The sequence below is a fragment of the Microcaecilia unicolor genome, chromosome 3 (genome assembly GCF_901765095.1).
Source record: "Microcaecilia unicolor chromosome 3, aMicUni1.1, whole genome shotgun sequence".
NCBI classification, from domain to species: domain Eukaryota; kingdom Metazoa; phylum Chordata; class Amphibia; order Gymnophiona; family Siphonopidae; genus Microcaecilia; species Microcaecilia unicolor.
This window is the reverse complement of record NC_044033.1, coordinates 341,566,187-341,589,671: the sequence shown is the minus strand read 5'-3', so window position 1 is coordinate 341,589,671 and position 23,485 is coordinate 341,566,187. Positions and strand designations below refer to the sequence as shown.

Below are 23,485 nucleotides of genomic sequence, written 5' to 3'. Positions count from 1 at the left end.
TACTCTTTAAGGGCTATGGTAGTGTTGTACAGTTGTTGGTAGTGGGTTTGGGGGTTTGGGGGGGGCTCAGCACACAAGGTAAAGGAGTTATGCACCTGGGAGCAATTTCTGAAGTCCACTGCAGTGCCCCCTAGGGTGCCCAGTTGGTGTCTTGGCATGTCAGGGGGACCAGTGCAATACGAATGCTGACTCCTCCCATGACCAAAAGGCTTGGATTTGGTCATTTCTGAGATGGGCATCCTCGGTTTCCATTATCGCCGAAAATCGGGGACAACCATCTCTACAGTCGACCTAAATTTTGTGATTTGGGCGTCCCTGACCGTATTATCGAAACGAAAGATGGACGCCCATCATGTTTCAATAATACGGGTTTCCCCACCCCTTCGCTGGGATGTCCTGCGAGGACTTCCTCATGAAAACTTGGGCGCCCATTTCGATTATGCCCCTCTTAGTGGACTAACAGGACTACCATACTATTTTATCCAAGTTTAATGGGTTGAATTGTAAAGTTATTGTACATTATGTACTTTTTAAAATAACTAATATTAGTTGAAATCTGATAGTAATTGAACTTTATGTTATATATTGATATTGTATTGTATTCTTTTATTTTATGTGAATCGCATTGGACCTTATTGTGGGGATATAGTGGTATATAAGAGATGCATTGGTATTTGTATTGGTATTATGTAATTATGATTTATTGAATTGTTTGTTGAAATATTGTATTGTAAACCACACGTTGGTGACTAGGAAAAAGCCGTTATTCAAACATGGATAAGTAATATGTTTTAAACTTAGATTGTATGTGCTTTTTTGTTGACTGTACAATGCTATACGTTTAAAAAAAAACACATTCTGCTTTTCTGATTTTATTTACAGGAGAATTTGAGACAGTACAGAGCCCCTCTACACCAATCAAGGATCTTGATGAGAGGACGTGTAGGAGTTCTGGGTCCAAGTCCCGGGGAAGGGGTAGGAAGAATAATCCATCACCTCCACCTGACAGTGACTTGGAGGTAAGCCCTGCTTTAATTAATGAATATTTAACCATACTCTTGCTCTGACAAAAAACAGTTTCCCGTAAACACAACTAAGGAAGTAATTAAAAAGTGCTCAGTATTTGTGTCTTCTTTATCATTAATCAGCCTGCACTGTGCGACTGCTGCATTCCCCTAATACTGCAGTGGCTTTCCTTTTATTTAAAAACTAGTAAAAAAGGCCCGTTTCCGAAACCAATGAAACGGACGCTAGCATGTGGTTTTTTGTGTGTGAGTGTGTATGTGTCACAGAGTTATTTTGTGTGTGTGTGAGTGTGTGAGGGTGCGGTGTGTGTGCAGGTTGTTGATGTGTGTTTTGTTTTGTTTTTTGCTTGGGGGTTGGGGGATGTGCTGTGCTGTGCTGGCAAAGTGGGTTGGATCGGTGCGTGGCTTTGAGGGTGTGTTTCTGTTGTATTGTGTGTGTGTGGTTTTGTCTGTCAAGGAGGTTTGTGGAGGGGGGTCTTTCTGTTGGTGAAATGTAAATGTGGTTGTAGGGGGTGTCAGCCTTTGTTGAGTGTTGTTTTTTTTCCCATGTTTTTTTTTTTTTGTGTTGTGCTGAGGCAGCAGTGTTGTTTTAGATGGGCGGAAGGTAGAGGAGCACGTTCTTTGTCTGTCATTATTTTTTAGCCGTTTCAGGGCTGCTGTAGGGGAATGCTGGAAGAGAAATGTGCTGTTGGAAGCAGCACCATCTTTTTCCATTGGACTGGGGTTCTGGGCATCCTGGAGGTGGGTGACGGCTTGCCTGAGGACGGGGATGGTTGTTTTAAGTTGGCGGAAGGGAGAAGAGCACGGTCTCGGGCCGTCGGGGGGTGATCCGGTATGTTTGGTCCATTTCAGACCGGCTGCAGGGGAATGCTGAAACATTTATGCGCTGCAGGAATCAGCGCCGTCTTTTTCCGGGTGCTCGGGGAATCCCCGAGGTGGGAGACAGCTTGCCTGAGGCTGGGGATGGTTGGGCACGTCCTTGGCCACTTCAGCAAAAGGGGAAGAGGAAGGGGTGGGGAGTTACCTGCAGCCGCCTGAGAAACCATGTATTCTTTGTTTGTTTTGTATTATTAGTTTGCATTTCTGTTGAAGAAAGAGTGGATGCCTTTCGAATGATGGAGGTGGTGCGTCGGTGTGCGGTTGTTTCGTTAGTTTGGCAGCCAGTCTCCAGCAATTCCTAGGCAGGGAAGGAGTACTCCTCCCCCTTCCTTGGTCGTTGTTTGCTGCTGGCTGGGTCGCGGGTAATCCTTCCAGCTAGGCTGCAGCTTGTCCTGTTCGCCCACGTCCCAGATGGTGACGGGCACGTTGTTTTTTGGCTCCTCTGACTCCATGTCAAGCGATCCCAAATATAGTCTTTGCTATAGGCCCTCTGGCACTCTTCAGTACTGGCATTAGGCATTTAAAAATTTCTCCCCCCCCCCCCCGGTCTATTTTTGCACATACCCACAGCAGGAATACTCTTCTCTCATTCCAGCGGTATTTCTATGCTCTCCGTGCTGCACAGATAATGAGCCATTCTGCTGGGGAATGCTCCTCCCTTATTGTCACGTAGTTTCCTCTGATTGGTCCGTCTTACGTTGCCTAGTGTTCCCTGGGAACGGTGTTGTGATGGTCCTTTGTGTTTCAGAATGTTGAGGGTGTTTATTCTGATTGGTCCGTCATGCGAGGGCGGGGCAGAGAGACATGGTCAGTGTTGTGGCTTCACCACCATGAATCCATGAACCCTTCAGTGAGTGACTGAGTGACTTCAGAACGTTGTCTTCAGAACGTTGAGGGTGAGTTTTATTATAGTAGATATAATTCAGTCCACTACATGCTATAGTTCACCATTTAATCTATCAAAACAAACAAAACAAAATAAAAAATCTAAAATGACGAGGTTGCTTTTGCTTTCTGTTGAGTGCTCTGTAAGCTTCCATTGAATTAAGTCTACCAAAATTGTAGAAAATGGAACATAGAGCATATGTTCAAAGCACTTAGACTTACAAAGTCTTACTTTGAAAATTAACCCCGTAATAACATAAGAGAAATAAATTGCGGCAAAAGTGGTAACAGCTTCAGTTAATAAATTCATAAACATTTAGGCCTATCTTGGGACAAACTTAGTCAGTCAGGTTTTCAGGGTACCCGCAATGAATATGCATGAGATAGATTTACATACAGTGGAGATAGCACATGCAAATTTATCCCATGTATGTTGATTGTGGTTATCTTGAAAACCTGATTAACTAGGTGTGACTTAAGGTGTTAGTTGAGAACCCCTGGGCTAGAGTTACTAATGTGTGCTAATGCATGAGAACTCAATTAATGTACACTAATACATATTTTACCACAAATCACATTTTAAGACTTCTATAAAATTGTTCAATCATATGCAGGCATAAAAAGTAGGCCCACAGAAAGCATATGCCTACTTTTATAAAATCCCCTGGATTCTATAAAGGTCGCCCAAATTTGAGCACAGATCCCAGATCTGCTCACAAAATAATTAGTTAACAGGCTGTAATGATTTAATTATTGGAGCTAACAAGCACTTAATTGGCACTAATTATGATTTGTGTGTGGATCTGCTTGTGTGCTGTTCTGTACAATGGGCACCTAACGGGGATGTGGCCATGGGAGGAGCATAGGCGGGTCAGGGGTGTTTGTTCATTCATGTGGCCTGAATTAAACTGAGATGTCATTGATAGCTTTAATGTTAAACTTTTCTCCCTCTGACTCTATCTATTAAATTATTGTATAAGTTATTGGAAAATGAAAAATACAATAATTTTAATTTGATGTTAGTGTTATTTTGTCTTTGCTTTACAAATTACAGTTGACTAGAAAATTCTCTCTCTCTCTGTCCTTCAATATAATCAGATATCAAAAGGATTGGTTAATAGTGGACTAGTCCTTCGTAACTGAGCATATACATGTTGCATTTTTAAATGATAATTCTCATGCCTTGATTTGTCTATGATATTTGTTTACAGCGGGTGTTTGTTTGGGATTTAGACGAAACCATCATCATTTTTCATTCGTTGCTCACAGGATCGTATGCACAGAAATATGGCAAGGTAGGAGAGCTCCTACTTCACAAGAATAATGATGAGCTAGATTACACTGGAAATATGACTTGTTCTTTATTATTATTGTGAGAATTCATAGCATTTTCTTGATGTACAGGCTAATACTTTAGACTTTATGGTCATTTTTGGCCTCAGTTTATTGCTTTTAACTTCAGAGATGGGGGATCCCACCTTCCCTTCTACTCAGCATTCCCCCCTCCCCCCCCCCCCCCCCCCCCCCCCCCCCCCCCCCCCCCCCCCCCCACACACACACACTTTGTCTCCTTCTTGTAAATAGTCAGCACAACAGTATGGAGTAACAAAAAGGCCGCAGTTTCTTTATTGACAAGAACTTAGATGTAAACTAGATAATGAAAACAAGTCCAACAACACCCTCCAAGCTACATCAAAAGTATCTAAAAGTCATCATTTTCTATCCCCCCCCCCACCCGACCACTCACCCTCTCTCAGCAAAGTGGTGTGAGTTAACATAGCCCCGCCTCAGCCAAACAAGGGCCCGTGGTGCCAGCATGTGAGAGGGCAGGAAAGCTGCTTCTGAGGAGCAGGAAAAGCCCTACACCCCAGAGTCGTTCCCTTAAGTATCCCAGCCTTCCTCCCACCCTATCTAGGACTTCCTTACTTGCCCCCACTAATCATTATGGCCTCTACCCTGGCTTACCTTCAGAAAGCTCTACGGCAAGCCATGCTATTGGCATCAGTAACCCCTTAACCCTACCTACCCCCCCTCTTAACTTTAGTAAGCCCCCACTGCCTTCCTAACTAAATTGTCATTATGGAGGGCTAGACAATAACTTCAGTGATGGGGATCCCACCTTCCTTTCTACTCCTCTGCCCCCTTACACTTCACCTCCTTCTTGCAAATAAAGAGCCAACACAACTGTGTGGAATAACAAAAAGGCTGCAGATTCTTTATTGACAACAACTTAAATGTAAACTAGATAACAGAAACTAGTTCAACAATAAACCCAGAGCTACATCAAAGTATCTAAAAGTCATCATTCTGTACACCCCCGACCAGTCACCCTCTCAGTAAAGTGGTGTGAATTAACAGCCCTGCCTCAGCCAAGCAAACGTCTGTGGTGCCAGCATGGTCCTCTATACCTAATTTTAAACTAAGTCACCTGGAGCGGCATAATCGACCAGAAACGACTATCTCCATGGGCGTTTATCTCCGAGAACGGGTCCGTGAAGGGGCGGAGTGAACCGTATTTTAAAAAAAAATAGACGCCCATGTGTTATTCGCCAAGGTGTGAGCTGGGCGTTTTTGCTTTTCAGCGATAATGGAAAATGAAATCGCCCAGCTCAAAAACGAATAAATCCAAGGCATTTGTTCGTGGGAGGGGCCAGGATTCATAGTGCACTGGTCCCCCTCACATGCCAGGACACCAACCGGGCACCCTAGGGGGCACTTTTACAAAAACAAAAAAAAAGGTAAAAGAGCTCCCAGGTGCATAGCACCCTTCCCTTGGGTGTTGAGCCCCCCAAATCCCCCTCAAAACCTACTGCCCACAAGTCTACACCATTACTATAGCCCTAAGAGGTGAAGGGGGGCACCTACATGTGGGTACAGTGAGTTTGGGGGGGTTGGACGACTAAGCATTAAGCAGCACAATTGTAACAGGTAGGGGGGGGATGGGCCTGGGTCCACCTGCCTGACGTCCACTGCACCCCCTAACAACTGCTCCAGGGACCTGCATACTGCTGCTTGGGAGGAGGGTATGACATTTGAGGGTGAAAGTAAAAAGTTGTGAAACATCATTTTTTTGTGGTGGGAGGGGGTTAGTGACCACTGGGGGAGTCAGGGGAGGTCATCCCCGACTCCCTCTGGGGGTCATCTGGTCATTTAGGGCACTTTTTGGGGCCTTATTCGTGAAAAAACAGGGTCCAGGAAAAGTGCCCTAAATTCTAGCTACAAACGTATCCATTATCGGCGAAAGGCGCCCATCTCTGTTCGGGTGATAACCACGCCCCAGTTCCGCCTTCACCACGCCTTCGACACGCCCCCGTCAACTTTGTCCGCATCCGCGACGGAGTGCAGTTGAAAGCGTCCAAAGTTCGGCTTTCGATTATACCGCTTTATTTGTTTTTGTGAGAAAAACGCCCATCTCCCGATTTAGGTCGGAACTTGGGCGTTTTTCTCGTTCGATTATAAGCAGGCTGGCCTCTTAATTACAATCTGACTTAGCCCTCTGAGCCTGAGACCCTGTAGCTTGAGTTACCGCCATAGGGGCCAGCTAACTCCCCCACTGCTCCCCCAGCTGTTGGAAGCTGTGGCCTGTTACAAACCAACACCCAGAAGCAATGTTCAATAACTTCTTAAGTCATTCAAAAATACATCAAGTCTGACATCAGACAAATGAACTTTGTCTATGTAATCCCGTGCATCCCCTCCCAGGTGATTAACCTTCACCAGACTATGTGTCCATTTTCAAATCACAACACGGCGTGGCCTGGCGATTATATCTGACCAGACAATCCTCGTGTCAGGTAACCAAGCGATTGCCAGCCTCAGATCCTCCTGGACTGTGTCAACCAACCGCCTTCCAGACCAGTCGCCCACATCATTTCCACCAAGGTGTACAATTAGGATATACGGATGACATGGCTTAGATCTTAAGCTATAGAAGAAAGGGATCAACTGGCACCACCGCATACCCATCTCTTCCAACGAGGAAATTCGCACTCCCCTCAACGCCAGACCGAGGTGGATTACTAGCCACCGCCCAATGATCATACCAATGCACAAACTGGATGGAAGTGCCAAACCACATATGCAAAACAGGATTTGATCAGCAGAAGCAGAAAAGCAGCATACCCAGACCGGGATGCCAAAACTGGGAATGAACAACTGGCTTGATGAAAGAAAAAGGGGGAAACAAAAGAGCCATTCCCATAAGATATGTCCTCGCTTATGGGGCCCACTGCACCAACCACAGGCACAATGGGAGCAGGATCAAAAATGCAGACCCCTGCTTGTGGAGCAGTAAGCCCGGTGTCATTCATGTTGACCCATCACTGATCCCACATTTGCAGACCGCACCAACTATTAACTGGAATTAGAAAAGGTGCAGAGAAGGGAGATGAAAATGATAAAGATAAAGGGGATGGGACAACTTCCCTATGAGGAAAGGCTAAAGCGGCTAGGGCTCTTCAGCTTGGAGAAAAGGCGGCTGAGGGGAGATATGATAGAGGTCTATAAAATAATGAGTGGAGTTGAACGGGTAGATGTGAAGCGATAAAGTTACAATGTAGTAAATTTAAAACAAATCGGAGAAAATTTTCTTCACTCAACTTGTAATTAAACTCTGGAATTCGTTGCCAGAGAATGTAGTAAAGGCGGATAGCTTAGCGGAGTTTAAAAAAGGTTTGGGTGGCTTCCTAAAGGAAAAGTCCATAGACCGTTATTAAATGGACTTGCGGAAAATCCACTATTTCTGGGATAAGCAGTATAGAATGTTTTGTACTTTTTTGGGATCTTGCCAGGCATTTGTGACCTAGATTGGCCACTGTTGGAAACAGGATACGGGCTTGATGGACCTTTTGTCTTTCCCAGTATGGCAATACTTATGTACTTATGAGTAATGGAATGGGACTTGATATACTGCCTGTGGTTTTTGCAACTATAGTCAAAGTGGTTTACATGGTATATACAGGTACCTTATTTGTACCTGAGGCAAAGGAGGGTTAAGTGAGTCACAATGAGCTATAGTGGGACTTGAACCCAGTTTCCCCAGGATCAAAGTCCACTGGACTAACCACTAGGCTACACCTCCATTCCACTCATCTATTGATGCTAAAACAGACGTAAAGTAGGCTCTTCTTTTGGACTTCTCACAAACATGCTCTGTTATGAAATGATTCCCTGGGCAGGGGTCAAGGGAGTAGAATGTCTACCATACATCTTTGAAGATTTTTTTGAGAACATTATAGAACACTAGAATAACCAGGTATCATCATGGCTTACATTAATACAGGCAAAAATCACAAAAAAACAGGAAAAAGGTTTATCCTACAAATTAAACTCAATTACGTAAAAAGTGTGATATATAGAATCCTGGGACATGTGTTTTTGTCAAATGTATTTCACTTCTCGGTAAATTCTGTTTTCTCTTGTGATATGATAGACAAAACAGAGACCGAAAAGGGATTACATGCATTTAAAAGGAGACTTCAGTTTATTGAATGTGAATTTAGAGAAAAACTCACTTAACACTTTTGGTCATGGCTTCTTGAACATAATTAATGTAGCATGATAGAATGTATGACAGAGTATTGGAGTAATTATGTCTGCAACAAATGAGCTGCCTGGAGAGTAAATTAGTTTTCATTAAATACAACCAGTAGAATGAATTTCACTTTGGCTTTAAAGTAACTTCCTCGACCTTATCTTGCCACCACTGTTTTTCCTATTGTGACCCTAAAACCTTTCCACCCCTGTTCCTCTCCTTTTTTCCTTCCTTTCTTGATCTCCCACTCTCAGAAGCAGTGTCCTGCTGGGACTCTAGTTTTCCTGGACATCCACAGACCCCCCTCCTCTTCACCCCTGACTATGCATTCTGCCCACCCCCAGATCAAAGAGAACCCCTGATTTCATGAGGGCCATCTTCTACTGAAGCGCCAAGTCCGCAGAGCTGAGTGCCAATGGCACCAGCAGCGTGATCCTTCCTCCCAACACCTTGTCAAAAGATCAACTTCTCACTACAAGCATGAGGTCCAACAGATAAAATGTAAACATGTCCTCACTGCTGTTGCCAACTCCAGATGCCCTGCTAGGAATCTCTTTCAAACTGTCTCTTGCCTCACTAATTGCCACTCTTCGTGCACTGCTGATGTAGCTCTGCTCCCATCTGCTACAGACTTGGGCAATTTCTTTGTAGGTAAGATCTCCTGTGTTCAACCAATATCACCAACCTCTCTATATCTCCCCCTATGCCAATGCCATCTACTTCCTCCACTCTTTGCACCACTTGGAGTTCTTTCCAAATACCTCCCCTCACCACCTTCTCAAATTTGCTTACTCATATGCACTTGACAACATGTTCATTAGACCGTCTCCCCTCAAGCTGGTTGAAAATCCCATGCCATGGTCTCACCCCTCGTTTTCCACCTGGTAACGTTTATTCTTGTCTGGATCTATCCCCCCTCTTGGAAAAAAGCTGTTGTTAAGCCATTATTGAAGGATCCATCCAGTGGATTGCCACTGACAACATTTTATTTATCTACCCCACTACTTTCTATGTCCCTGACCTTGGTCCTTTGCATACTGCCCTTCATGCTGTTTCTGACTGGCTCCTCACTCACAGACTTGTCAGTCCTACTAAGACTACTGCTTGTTGGATCTCCGGTACATATCCAACCCCGTCCATCTTGCTATTGTTTTTCAACCACCACATTTCACTAGTTCTTTCTTTCCGCTATCTGGATGTTATCTTTGACACTATACTTTTATTTGAATACCAGATTTCTCATGTGATTTAATTAGGCTTCTTCTGGTTATGCTGTCTGCGATCAATTCATAAACTCTTAGACTTCCCTTCCAAGCATATCCTAATTCATGCCTTTATTATTTCCTGCCTGGACTACTGTGACTCATTTAGGTCCTGGTTTAAGATCCTAGTTCTTACCCACAAGGTCTTTCACAGGTTTTTAAAACTGAGTTAACATTGAGATGTTTATGGACTAAGAGAGTTTCATATTTCTTATTACACATATATATAACTCCACCATTCATTAAAGCATAAATTCAAATTATTTTTCCAATTAGCGGCAATCAGATGCAAAGCAACAGCTAATATGTCAAACAATCTGTTATCTGAGTCAGAGAGAATAATGTCAGGATGAGGTGCTCGTAAAATTATAATTTTATACGAAATTGCTATATTCACAGGAAGATGAAAAATAAGGCACAATCTAGACCAAATTGGAAGCCAATATGCTCTAACATTTTTACAAAAAAAAATCGTATGAGCTAGAGTACCATTGTTTTCATGGCAAGACCAACAGTTTAAGGTGACATTCTTAGAAATCTTCGCCAGACGAGCAGGAGTCCAATAGGCTCTATGTAATATGAAGTTAGAAGATTGAGATATTGCTGCTGATTTTGTAGGACATATGGATTCAGTCCAGAAAGTATACCAATCAAAGTCAGATGAGACAAAGCACAGATCTTGCTCCCACAACATACAATTCTTGAAGTTTCTTGTATAATAAAGATGCTTTCTTGCGACCTGTGATAATACTTTGACATAAGGAGATAAATTCAGAAGGAGATGCTGAGTGAATTGGAGATTTGAAATGCTGAGATATATTTAGCAATGACATTCCAAGCATGAGAATCTATTAAAGAGATATTATGCAATATAGATAAAGCATCTGGAGATAGTAGATTACCAACTAAATATATGTGAGATAACGACTATATACCCTTCTTTTTCCATTCAGATTCTTGACAATTTAATAAATTAGAATGAAATCTAGAATTATACCAAAGAGAAGTATCCTCTAATGATATATTTCTGATACTAAGGCCAGATTTAAATTCATGAATAGTAGAGGCAGAGGATTTCAATAATCTAAGATGTTTTGCATAGGGATATGAATTCATATATAAAGGACAAGGTTGAACCAATGCTGTTTCAAATATGTGCCATCTAGGCGTGAGGTGAGATAAATCCTTTTGAAACCACATTTGTGACTGTGCAAGTGTAAAAGCCATATGATATTTTCTAAAATCAGGAATGCTAAGACCACCTTTATCCTTAGGTAATTTAAGTTTTTTTTAAGAGCAATACGATGATGACACTCTAGCCAGTGTTGGACCAATGGTGCTGTGAGGAACTGATTCTTAATCCTTGATTTATGTTCATTAAGGCGAGCTATCACATGCCGACTTGATCTTCCTATGTAAACCTTTTGACAAGGACATATAATCTCATAGACTACATTACTAGTTAAGCAGTTGGTATAGGACTGTGCATAGATAGAATGTGAAGTAACAGGATATTGCCACATAGGTCCTTCAATGTTCAGATCACACCATTCACAATATCCACATTTAAAATGGCCCAACAAAACATCAGAAGAGTTCTCATCATAATCCAATCGTTTGTAAGTGAGCCTTTAGACATAACAAAACCATAGGAGAGATGCTCACTTACAAACGATTGGATTATGATAAGCCGATTTTGGGCGTCCTCAACTGCTTTCCACATAAGCGTTTCTGCAATTGAAAAGGCTGATGCTCGGGTAGTAGCATAATGCACAGAAGATATCAAATGCAAATTCAAACGTTTAGTGAAATCTGATCTTAAAGGCCTTCTAGATGAAAACAGAGTGAAAACCTGATCAAAATACCATGACATGAACAACTTGGTAGAGGAGAGTCAAAACATGTACTCTGTGTTGTACAGGCAACCAGTGAAGTTGTTTCAACACTGGTGTTGTATGTTCAAATTTAGAAATGCCAGCAACCAATCTAGCATCTGCATTCTGTACTAATTGTAACGTTTTAAGCCTATACTCAGGAACACCCAAATAAAGAGAGTTGCAATAATCTATTTTTGACAAAACCATTGCCTGACTATTACAAGGGAGCCTGGTCTGGGTGTGTTTTGAGCATTTCCCATTTGATAAGGAGATTGCAAGTATATATTTCCCGAGCTCAGTGTCAAGATTATATATAGGCGATCATGTTGTGCACTGTTATACTGGAGGTATTAGGGAAGATCTTCCTCCTAATTCCCCAGTGTTTTCGTCCTCCCCCCCCCCCCCCCCCCTCCACACACACACACACACACCCCTTCAAAAGTGATAGTGATAGCTTGTGGATATTTTAAACTTTGGCAATTGCAAAATGGCTGCTACTGCCACATGTAACTGACACATGCATGTCTATTCTAGAAAAGACTCTACATCAACACATCTCTATTTAAAGTACTAGTGGAAATTAGCACACCCTGACCTAAATGCTTCTATTCTAGTTTGTATGTTTTTTTCTAAAATCTGCCTTCATGCCCCTAGCCCAACAGATTAATACCAAACTAATTAAGGTGTGAGTGGTGAAACCACACATATCCAAGAAAACCCTCTCAATTCAATATACAAAAGCTGTAATAGACTATAATCTTGAACAAGGGGGAGAAAAAGACCCCAATAACCAAATACCTTAGTGCAACCACCATTTTTTGTTTGCATACAGTGTTACAGTTGGAACAGAGAGTGGATTGAATGAAGCCCTGACTCAGTCAGTATGGTGAAACAGTGGACATTGGTGGTGGTGTTATGGCTGATAACTGAGTGAGAGTTTTTGCTACTACTGATGACTGAATGACCTGATCAAACTGAGACTGACCTAGAGGGGTTATAAGTTAAGTAACAACATTTTTTGTACAATTAAATATGGACTAGAAATTCGATAGAAATTTTAAAACCTGGATTTCATGTGGCTTTGTGGGGCAGTTTTTTTTTTTTTTTTAAATCCCATCCCTTTCCCCCCTTTCTGCTTTTCCATTGATGTGGATGAAAGAATGCTATCTCAAGTGCAGTTGCACTGAGGTATTTAGTCTCTCAGGTCATTTGTTCTACCTTTTTACAGTTTATCTTCTGTAAAGGTTTTTGTATATTGAATTGAGAGGGTTTTATTGGATAGATATAATTTCCCCTCTCACCTCTTAGGTCCTCTTTTACAAAGCTGCGGTAAAAGGGGCCCTTTGGTAGCATCAGTATGTGGATTTGCCATGTGCTGAGGCCCTTCGTACCGCAGCAGGATTTTTTTTAATGGAAATGCTTGTGTGGTAAGTACCAACTTGCAACGCAACAATATCCTGGGGGAGCACTTACCGCCTCCTATTTAGGAATCGGTAAGTGCTCCCATCCTAAACCAGTAGTAACCAGATTTCTGTCGGGTAAGCCCCCAGCAGTAAAAATAAAAAATATTTCCAGTCACGCCGGAAATGGTGCGGTGGGGGTGATACTACCACCAGCTCCCACGATGGGCCGGTGGTATTGGCGCATGTCAACACTGTGGTAGTTGTAAAAGAGCCTGTTAATGAGGGGTCCTTTTACTAAAGCTTAGCATGGAGTAACGGACATTAATGCATGCTAAGGGCCAGATTCTATAAATGGTGCTCAAAAAGATGGTCTCTAAGCACGATTCTATAACCGGCATAGAATCATAACCGGCTTCGCACCAATTCCTGCACCCTAACTTTGGGTGCCAGACTTACGCCTCCTGAAATCTGGTGTAAATGATGGCACCTAAGTTGGGCACGGAGATCCAGTATCGTGTAACAACATGCACAACATTTCAGAACACCCCTGACATGCCCATGCCCCTCCCATGGCCAAGTCCTCTTCTGAGTTGGGCACAATGGGATTTAGACACTTTGCATTACAGAATAGTGTGCAGCCAGATGTGTGTGCAGATCATTAGTGGTACCTATTAATGTCAATTATTGGTTGTTAACGGCTGGTTAGCCAAGGAAGTTGCACATGCATTTCAGGATTGTACCGTATATAGAATCGGGGGGTAAATGCTATATGTCGTATGTAATACATACGGGTCATGTGACACTTAATGCACGCTAGTCAACATAGTGCACACTTTAATAAATCTAGCCTTTAGATTGTAAGCCTGAGAGGGAGTGAGTGATGTAGAGACAGGAAGCACTCCCTCCCTGGTGCAGTTCAGCCCCCTTTCGATAGATGGCGCTAGTTTGCCAAGGTGGAGGCTGAGGCTGATACAGTTCAGCCACCTTGCAGCAGGTGGCGCTAGGCTGCCGAGGCAGAGGCTGAACCTGAGGCAGAGGGGTGTGGCTTAGGCCAGGAGAAAGCTAAAAGTCCTGAGGCTGAACAGATCAGGGAAGCCCTACAGAGGTTTCCAGGAGGGAGTTCCAGGAGAGGAGAGGACTCCACTTTAAGTTAAGCTGCAATACCCTAGGAGAGGACCAGGGAAGCAGTGTGGCTCAAGCTTAACCCTCCAGAGTGTATGTGGGAAGACTATCAAGGTAGAAAATAACCTTGACTTCTATGCATCTTGACTTTTGATGCATGTCCAGAGGGAATCCAGGAAGTGATTAATAGACACTGTGTTGTGTTAGACTGGGAGGCGGCCCTTGAGAGAGAGAGAGAGTTGACAGTGATATCTGAGGATCTAGAGAGAAAACAGAGACTATAATTGTGCTGGACTAAACCCGTGAAGCAACAGGAGTGCACATGTTGAGTGAAATAATAAAATATTTCCCTTTTTCTTGAAAACCCTGTATGTCTGACTGAGTTTGTGCCCGATCCAAGCCACAACCTTGACCACATTATCACAAAGTCCTTTGGGCACAGGCACATCTATTATACCTAAATATTAACTTGCCTCAAGTGCAAGCTTAGAAATACAGGTTACTAAATCAAAAATTCAAAAAAGAAATGTCACAATATTTAAACAATATTATTATATCTATAGTACAATTGCAAAGAAATGACCTCAAAACATGTTAAAAAAATTTTTGTAGGATCCACCGATGGCGGTGACACTTGGACTTCGAATGGAAGAAATGATTTTTAACCTTGCTGACACGCATTTATTTTTCAACGATTTAGAGGTAAGAAACCTATTATCATGTAACACTTATTTTTTGAATGAAATAGCAAAGGTTCTAAAATATACTAGCAAATATTCAAAAGACATTAATATGCCCTGAGCATTTACAAAACACAGATTCTGTTATGGAAATGAAAAAAAATGAGTTGTTTGTTACAAATGTGCTAGTAATTCGGCACTTATCATACTTACCATCTTGCTTAACTCTCATCCTGCCACATGAGGTATAGCTATACCTGAGGCTTTTTTTTTCTTTTGCTAGAAAATGAAGTTTTACGCATAGATGGGTCAATACATAACGCAATTTAACTGGCCAGAAATTGCTCCTGGCTGGTTAATTCATCTGGGCTAGCTGCTTATTTTCAGTTACACCTAGGTGGTTAGCACTGCACTGAAAACTGCTACTACTACTACTTATCATTTCTATAGCGCTACTAGACGTATGCAGCGCTGTACACTAGCTATTTTGGGGGGTTTGGGGGGGTGGAGTCAACACTTAACCGTCCAGGTTAACTGCATAAATAGGACTGCATAAAAGTCAGTCCTATCTTTATGTGGTAACCCATAGCCGGTTAAGTGCTGAGTATCGCATTCCATTTTAACCGGCTATGTGTTAGCTGACTCCGCAAACTCAAAAATTCAGAGCTCCCTTTACTAAGTCCTATTTCAAAAGTTAAACTTGTCTTTAAAATGGTTTAAAAAAATAAGACCCATGGCATTCTGCAGCGATTCTGCTTTAACTGCTGTCAGATGGAATGTAAGCAGTGTGCAAAAGCATATTCCTTAAAAAAATATGTTTTATTTTCTTTTTACCTTGGAACTTAATCAGCTGTGAAATGCAGTGAAGTGCTCTGTTAGAAAGTTCCCATTAAAAATTCCCACTGGTCCAAGCTCACAGATGAGCGCAGTGGCGTAGCTACGTGGGGCCACGGGGGCCTGGGCCCCTGTAGATTTAGCCCTGGAACCCCCTGCCGACGACCCTCTCGACTCCCCTCCCTCCGCCAACCCGCCGTCGCCTCCCTTTGCTGGCGGGGGACTCCAACCCCCGCCATCCGAGGTCCTCTTCTTCCGGCGCAAGGCTTCGTTCTGTTTCTGAGTCTGACGTCCTGCACATGGCTCTTGCGGTAATTTCATTATTGGTGCGCATCCGATATGCACGGTCAAAAAATATTTTCAGATGCGCGCCAAGTGGCATTTGACCTGCATAGGTCATTACTGCCCGGTTACCGTGTGAGAATTTACCGCTAGGTCAATGGCTGGCGGTAAAGTCGCAGACCCAAACTGGATGTGCGGCAATTTTGATTTTGCAGCACGTCCATTTTCGGTAATATTTTTTTAAAAGGCCTTTTTTACAGGTGCGCTGAAAAATGGATCAGCGTGTGCCCAAAGCCTGTGCCTACACTACTGCAAGCCATTTTTCAGCACACCTTAGTAAAAGGACCCCCTAGAGAATAACAATCTGTGTAGTTTGCAGAGTTGTAGTGGTCTTTGATGTCTGAATTCAAAAGTATATAATTGCTGGTCTGCCCACTACAATCTAAAGGACTAATAACCTTCTTTAATGCAAGATTAACTTTACATGGGATTTCTGTTATAGAGAGCTACTATGGAGTGATGCATTATAACATATACATGCACTTGGCACCTAATATCAGATGCAAAATGGTATATAAATGACACCCTAAATGAGAAAGTGGTGCAGTACTTCTATGGTTGACTTTAGTTTCTTGTACCTTACATTTCCAGCATCCTGTATATGGAAAGAAAAAAGAAGCAGAGAGTAGACCATTAGTGTAAAACTAGGTAGACACTGCCGCCTGCTGGCTCAGCGAATAAACACACATAAGCAGAAACGCTTATTTGGGCAAAGTAGGGCATTCAAGCACAGCCCAGTTTTCAAACATTCTCCTTTACTTCTCTGATCACCTGAAAGGGATTAAGTGTCATTAACAGCTTTGAAAACTTACACCCAAAATGATGTGTTTTCACAGGAATGTGATCAAGTTCATATAGACGATGTTTCCTCAGACGATAATGGGCAAGACCTGAGGTAAAGAAGGTTATGAATGTACAAATATTTGCCTAATGAATTGGCCTGTTCAGAACAGCGAGAAGTGTTCATTTGCTTATTTGGCATCTGCTTTGTCTTTCTCAAGTACATACAGTTTTGCAACTGATGGATTCCACGCAGCGGCAAGCAGTACCAACCTCTGTTTGCCAACCGGTGTAAGAGGAGGAGTTGATTGGATGAGGAAGCTAGCTTTCCGTTATCGACGAGTAAAAGAACTCTATAATACGTACAAGAACAATGTGGGAGGTATGTTGGTCTCTTTTGTAGTAAGCAAAAAAGATTATTTTATGTTTGAGTTCTATTAAGGTGTGACTCTCCATATCAATACAGAAGTACAACAGGAGAATCTAGATTGATAGCAGAGGAGCTTGAATGGCTGGATGATTTGGCATGATGACATGTGACTGTGTTGTATGAGGTCAGAGAATGAACTGCAGAGTTTCTAATGCAAGTGTGGGATAGGGAAGTCATTGCGCACTTAGGAAAAACTTTGATAAACACTGGGCCGGCCCAACCGTTTGGCAATTGAATAGGGCTGCAGCTTCTGGAAGGGCAGCAAACAGCAGCTACTGTCAGAGCAAAGCAATAGGTCCTGACAGACACACAAACTCAATATAAATTGCTCCAGGGGGAATTCTGTGCAAAAGCATTGAAACGTTTGTGCAAAAAACCTTGAAAATCGTGAAATTCTGCACAATTTATTAGCAATTCTCTTGTCTAGAATTCCCCCATTAAAATACCCTCCCTCCACCACCACAACAGCGTAGCAGTTTTCCATGCACCTTCCTATAAACCACCTCATTCCCATGACTATTCCTTTGAGCCACATGGCAGGAACCACCAGGGATCCAGGTGGCAGAGGAGCAGGAAGCAGCCCAATATGCTGCTGTGCAACTCTTCCTTGTGCTGTGCTGAAGCCAGTGAATGTGCAGGGGGGAGGAAGGCAGCTGGGAAAGGCAGAATTCTGCGCAGTCTGCAGAGGTGGGGAATTCTGTGCAAATTCTGCATTGTGCAGTAGGGCAGAATTCCTCCAGTAGTAATTAATATATATGTTTAACTGCAGGAAGGATGGATGGTTTTTAAAGAGCCCGTGTTCCTGGATAAATTGTCCTCTTTATTTGTGTGTGTGATACACACACACACACACACACAAAATCTCACACTACAATTTAATGGCCCTAATTAATAAGGTGTGCTAGCGTTTTTAGTACGCGCTAATGCTAGAGACACCTATAGGAATATATGGGTGTCTCTAGCATTAATGCAAGCTAATTTTTTGCACATGCTAAAAACGCTAGCATGCCTAAAACGTGGCTTAGTAAAGAGGGCTCTTAATTTCATAAACATGATTTCTTTGAGGGATGGATTACAGACCTGAAAGTTAATTGAGAGGGAGTGCAAGACTGGAAGTTCACCTATGGTGTGCAATACCGTTTCACCTTCTCTGAATAAGCATGTCCCAAGTATGGCTACAGCTTTGTGAGGAAGGATATGGGATAAGTTTCATTTCAGTTTGTTACTTTTCTTAACCTGCCCATCACAGTAATTCTAGGTAGTTCATAATCAAATATGTATAGTGAAATTCAAAATGATCAATGCAAAGACAAATAATAAAACATTAGTAATTAGACAGATCAGGTACTCAACAGGCTAAAAACACCCCTATATTATATAAAAGGTTATAAAATAAAATTGTCTTAAGATATTTATAAAAGGAAAGAAAATCACTTTCCTGCTGCAAAGATAATGGAAGAAAATTACATATTTTGGGAGCTAGAAAAGAAAAAGAATGTAAATGAGTGAATTGCTTCTTCTTAGCATGATCAAAGAAGGGACGCACCACAAGACCTGCTGGTTCGATCATAAATCTCAAGCAGGTGCATAAGCTAGGACAAGGTGTTGTAACGCAAAAGAATTCCAGACCTGTAGGATTTTAAAGTGTCTTGAATTGTACACAAAATTTATTTGGAATCTAGTGCAATTCCAGTAAAACTGGTGTGGAGAGGCATTTTCGATATGACATCTAAATCCGGTTTTGGAAGTTTTTTGGAAAACACCCAAAATATCAGTAGCAAACACAGCCATTTTCAAACCAGAAAAATGTCCAACGTTTTGTTTCAAAATGGACATTTGCTGGATGTTTTTGTGGTCAGTGTATCTATCTTTTTGGTTGATTTAAAAAAAATAAAAGTCCAAGGGAAAAATTTACAAAAACAAGACCATTTGGATGTATTGGGGGGGGGGGGGGGAGCTGCATTCTTAATAGACTAGCCACACAGACATCCCAGAAGAGCAGTGGGGCACCCTAGGGGGCACTGCAGTGAACTTCATATAAAAGGTCCCAGGTACACATCTCACTGTTACCCTCTTTTATTGTATGGTGAGCCCTCCAGAACCCACCAAAAACCTACTGCACTTAACTGTACATCATTACAATAACCCTTATGCTTGCAGGTGTCACCTATGTGTGGGTTTAGTAGGATTTTGGTAGGTTTTGGACAGTTCATACTTTCTACCACAAATGTAACAGTTAAAGTGGGATATGGGCCTGGGTCCCCTTCTCCACAGTGCAGTGCACTGACCACAAAGCTACTCCAGAGACCTCTTTGCTGCTCTAATAGGACTGGCCATAATATATGAAGCTCTCATAGAGGCTGGTACGTACTGTATCTTTCACGTCTTTTGGGAGTGGGAAGGAGTCAGTGACCAGTGGCAGAGCAAGGGAGGGTTATGCCTTAATCTCTCCAGTGGTCATTTAGGGCAACGTTTTGCGATTTAGTCGTGATTGAAACAGGTCTAGACCAACGCATCTAACTTTTAGCCCTGGACATTTTTACTTTGTTCCATTATGGAGGAAAACCTTTGGGGAGCACCCAAATCCTGCTCCCTTGTGATTTGGATGCACTGCATATGAACTGCATAGAAAACCTTCTTTAAAACCGAGTTTCAAAAATAGCAATTTGGACGTTTTGGCAAAAAAAAAAAATCCATCTGCCACTTTTGGGATGTTTTTTCTGTTTTGAAAATGAGCCCCATAATGTGTTACCATGGGTAACCACATTGTGCAAATCCAATTCAAAACAAATTCAAGGGAAAAACATTAGTAATTTTACTAGTATTCAATACAGCCAGATCATCACATTTTTGGAAAGTGTTGTTTTGGTTCGTGTTGGGGCTGGCCTGCCATAAAGCAGATCCAGGTTCCATTCCCCAACCCAGCTTCTGTCTCTCATAAGACCAAACTGGTTTGTATTTCTAAGAAAAACAATAAAGATAGAAAAAAGAAATTAAGACCCAGATAAGAACAACATAATTCAATTAAAATACAAACATTTACAATCTATGGAAAAAGAAAGGTTCGCTTTATTTATAACCATGATAACACTGTCCACAGCCCTGGTGTGGGGGGAGAGGGGATTGGGAATCTCACAATAGCAATGCCTACTGATCAGACTGGTGTTACATGTTCAGCAGACTTCACCTGGGAGATGGTTAGAAGGGGTACAGTCCCTGAGCAGCTGTGAAAGAAAACTCATAGCATCCTAGCTATTGCAGAGAAGCAAGTGGAAACATACAGAACAAAAACAGGAACATGCATTCATTATCACGCTGTCCAAGGGAGTACATCCAGATTTCAAGTGCTGTAAATGCTGTATTAGAAGGTGAAACTAAGGCTGAATTTCCCTTGTGCTTCTTTTTCCTTTTATGTGTTATGTGCCAGGCCTCCTTGGTCCTGCAAAGCGAGAGGTGTGGCTTCAGTTAAGAGCAGAGATTGAAGCCCTGACAGACTCCTGGCTGACAAATGCACTTAAATCATTATCGATTATTAGTACAAGGTGGGTATTTCATTGCTATGATTATGTTTTTAGAATGCAAATAAGAGGAGAAGTTATCACTGTGGACTACTGTTAAATTGGATTATTTTACCACAAATCAGGTTATTCCAGCACACGGTCACATATTATGCAATGAGTCCCTGTGCTAAATAGCATGACTTGTGGCAAAATAACCCATCTTAACAGTAGCCCATGTTGGTAACTTCTCCTCTTATTGGTAACTATCATGAGCTAGCCAATATTCTGATTTAAATTGCTTGGTTACTGCTTTGTGTAGTTCCAGATTATAGTAATCAGATGTTAACATTAAGAAATGTGTAAAACTTGTGATTTGTGAATTTGATAAAGTATTGGAGATCCTCACATTCTGCCTCATCCATTGAGAAGTGGGAGATCTGGGTTAGTGGTCAAATAAACAGTTTTTTTTAATTTTGTAACATGTTTTTACTTTATTCTATAATTGTTAAAAATTAGACAATAGAAACTGTGTACTTTGACCACTAAACCAGATCTCCCACTCTTCAATAGATGGGGGCAGAAGGAATAAAATAATAATAATATAAATCAGAAACACTAATACTATAATTACCTCACCAAAGTTACCTTCAGTAACAGTAAAGAAAAGAAATTAAAATCATACTCATAGCAATATCATTTTGGAGCCCTTTTACTAAGCCGTCCTCAAAAGTGACTGGCACTGTTTGTAGCATGTGGGTTTCACAAATGCTGTGGCCATTTTTAGCACAGTGGTAAAATGGCCATAAATGTATATCTTCCTGTAATGGCCATGAGCTACTTTCCCAATTAGCATGTGGCCATTACCACGGGAGCCCTTAAAGGCTCCTGAGCTACTCCCGTGCTAATCGGGCAGTGTGCAGCAATGTACCTGAATTACCCGTTTAGCCTGCTCTCCACCCATAGACACGCCTCCTGCGTCAAAATATAAAAGCTATTTTTAGCACGGGATTAGCGCGTGGTGATCGGCACACTACTGCGGGATGCTGCAGTGCATCCCACAGCAGTGCTTTTTAGTGAATGTTGGCATGCGCTAGCGTCTACCGTGGCTTAGTTAAAGGTCCTTTTTGTTTATTGATTGATTGATTTAATTTTATTTAAAATTGTTTATTACCTGTTCAATCCACAGTTCAAAGTGGGGTTCAGTAATATAATATACAAAACAAAGATGAAACACTTTCCTAGTAAAAAGGACTTCATCTCTAAAAGGTCAAAAAGCTCAGCTTATTCCCCTGATAACACATTTACAAGGAAATCTGAAAGAAAAACTAGTTGTTCCCAGCTGCAATATTATGTAATTCTTGATGCTTACACTGCAGGTTTTTGGGCACACAGGGCAGTTGCACTTTCAGATTAATTAGTTAATACTACTACTACTACTACTTAACATTTCTAGAGCGCTACTAGGGTTACGCAGCGCTGTACAAATTAACAAATAAGGACAGTCCCTGCTCAGAAGAGCTTACAATCTAAAGGACGAAATGTCAAGTTGGGGTAGTTCAGATTTCCTGAGAGGAGGTGTAGTGATTAGGTGCCGAAGGCGACATTGAAGAGGTGGGATTTGAGCAATGATTTGAAGATGGGTAGGGAGTTAATCAGTCATTGGCATTAATTTGGACTTCCCAAGTGTCTCGTGTGCAACCCAAAAAGGGGGTATGGCCATGGGAGTGGAATGGGGCATGTCAGGAGCATTCCAGAACTTTAGGTGCAGTGTTCTAGAATTCCTATTCCCAACTTGCATGACAGGATTTGCAGCAAGTTTCAGCAAGTGTAAGTCCTCATGCTCAAAGTGGCACAGAAATCAGTGCTGTGCACTATTCTGTAAAAGGGCTCTTGGCACAGAGTGCCCTTTATAGAATACAGGTTTAGCATGGACTTTCTGGCACCTAAATTTGGGTGTCATTTACTGAATGTTGCCCTGTATGTGATCCATTGATACAGTCTATACTGTTTTATGAATGTGATAGTCTTATGAGTTTATGCCCTTTCTGTTGAACTCGCCAACAGAAGGTAACCGCTCCACTGAAGATCAAATGCCAAGCGAAAAACATGGAGCCAAAAAACCTCTCTCAGATGGTGTCCACAACAAAGACTTTATATTCAAATCGTAAAATCAGCGACCCGATACGAGTCGTGTTTCGGCCCTATCAGCCTGCATCAGGGGTCTAGGAATTTGTTAATTTGTTTCTTGTGAGTTTCATTGCGAAACCATATGAGGTTTGGCTGTTATCCAACTGATCTATGAATATATATGGTTTAGCAAATTCCTAGACCCCTGACGCAGGCCGATAGGGATGAAACATGACGTGTCGGGTCGCTGATTTTACCGATTTGAATAAAGTCTTTGTTGTGGACACCATCTGAGAGAGGTTTTTTGGCTCCATTTTTTTCGCTTGGCTTTCTGTTGAACTGTCATCTCTAAACAATGCAATTCAGAGAAAAAATGAACCTGTCAGTATGAAAAACAACCTGGTTCTTGCCCAAGCCCCTTTTGAATCATGGTTCACCACCAAATACAGAGTGATCGGGCACAGCTTTTATTAATCATCGAGGAAGGATTCAAATGTAGGTACCCTAGTTTCCCTACAGTCGTCCATATTCCCAGAGAACAAAAAGGAAGAGCCTGAAGCAAGGATTATATGGCATTTACAAAAACAGCATGCCCTAGGGAAGCAAGTCCTATCAAGGAATCTTTTATGGCAGGTATCACTGGGCAGTTTACTCAAGACTGCCAGCCCTGCACACTGAACCACAACGGCGGTGAGGGTCAACCAGGCTGTTGCCTCGCTGAGAACAAGTGAGACCAAGTGGAAACCAGACCAAGCCATACCAGAGAGGTCCTTCATACACACTGCAACAGCTATTGGCTTAAGACT

General features: G+C 42.1%; 1 protein-coding gene across 1 annotated transcript in view; it reads left to right on the top strand.

The window, feature by feature from the left end:
• EYA4 (EYA transcriptional coactivator and phosphatase 4) overlaps window positions 1–23,485 on the top strand; it is a 401,958-nt gene that overhangs the window by 371,492 nt on the left and 6,981 nt on the right. Inside the window, 6 exon segments of the mRNA XM_030198463.1 lie at window positions 883–1,019; window positions 4,001–4,084; window positions 14,599–14,688; window positions 16,679–16,737; window positions 16,844–17,004; window positions 20,480–20,594. Coding sequence (XP_030054323.1) covers window positions 883–1,019; window positions 4,001–4,084; window positions 14,599–14,688; window positions 16,679–16,737; window positions 16,844–17,004; window positions 20,480–20,594 — 646 coding nt within the window.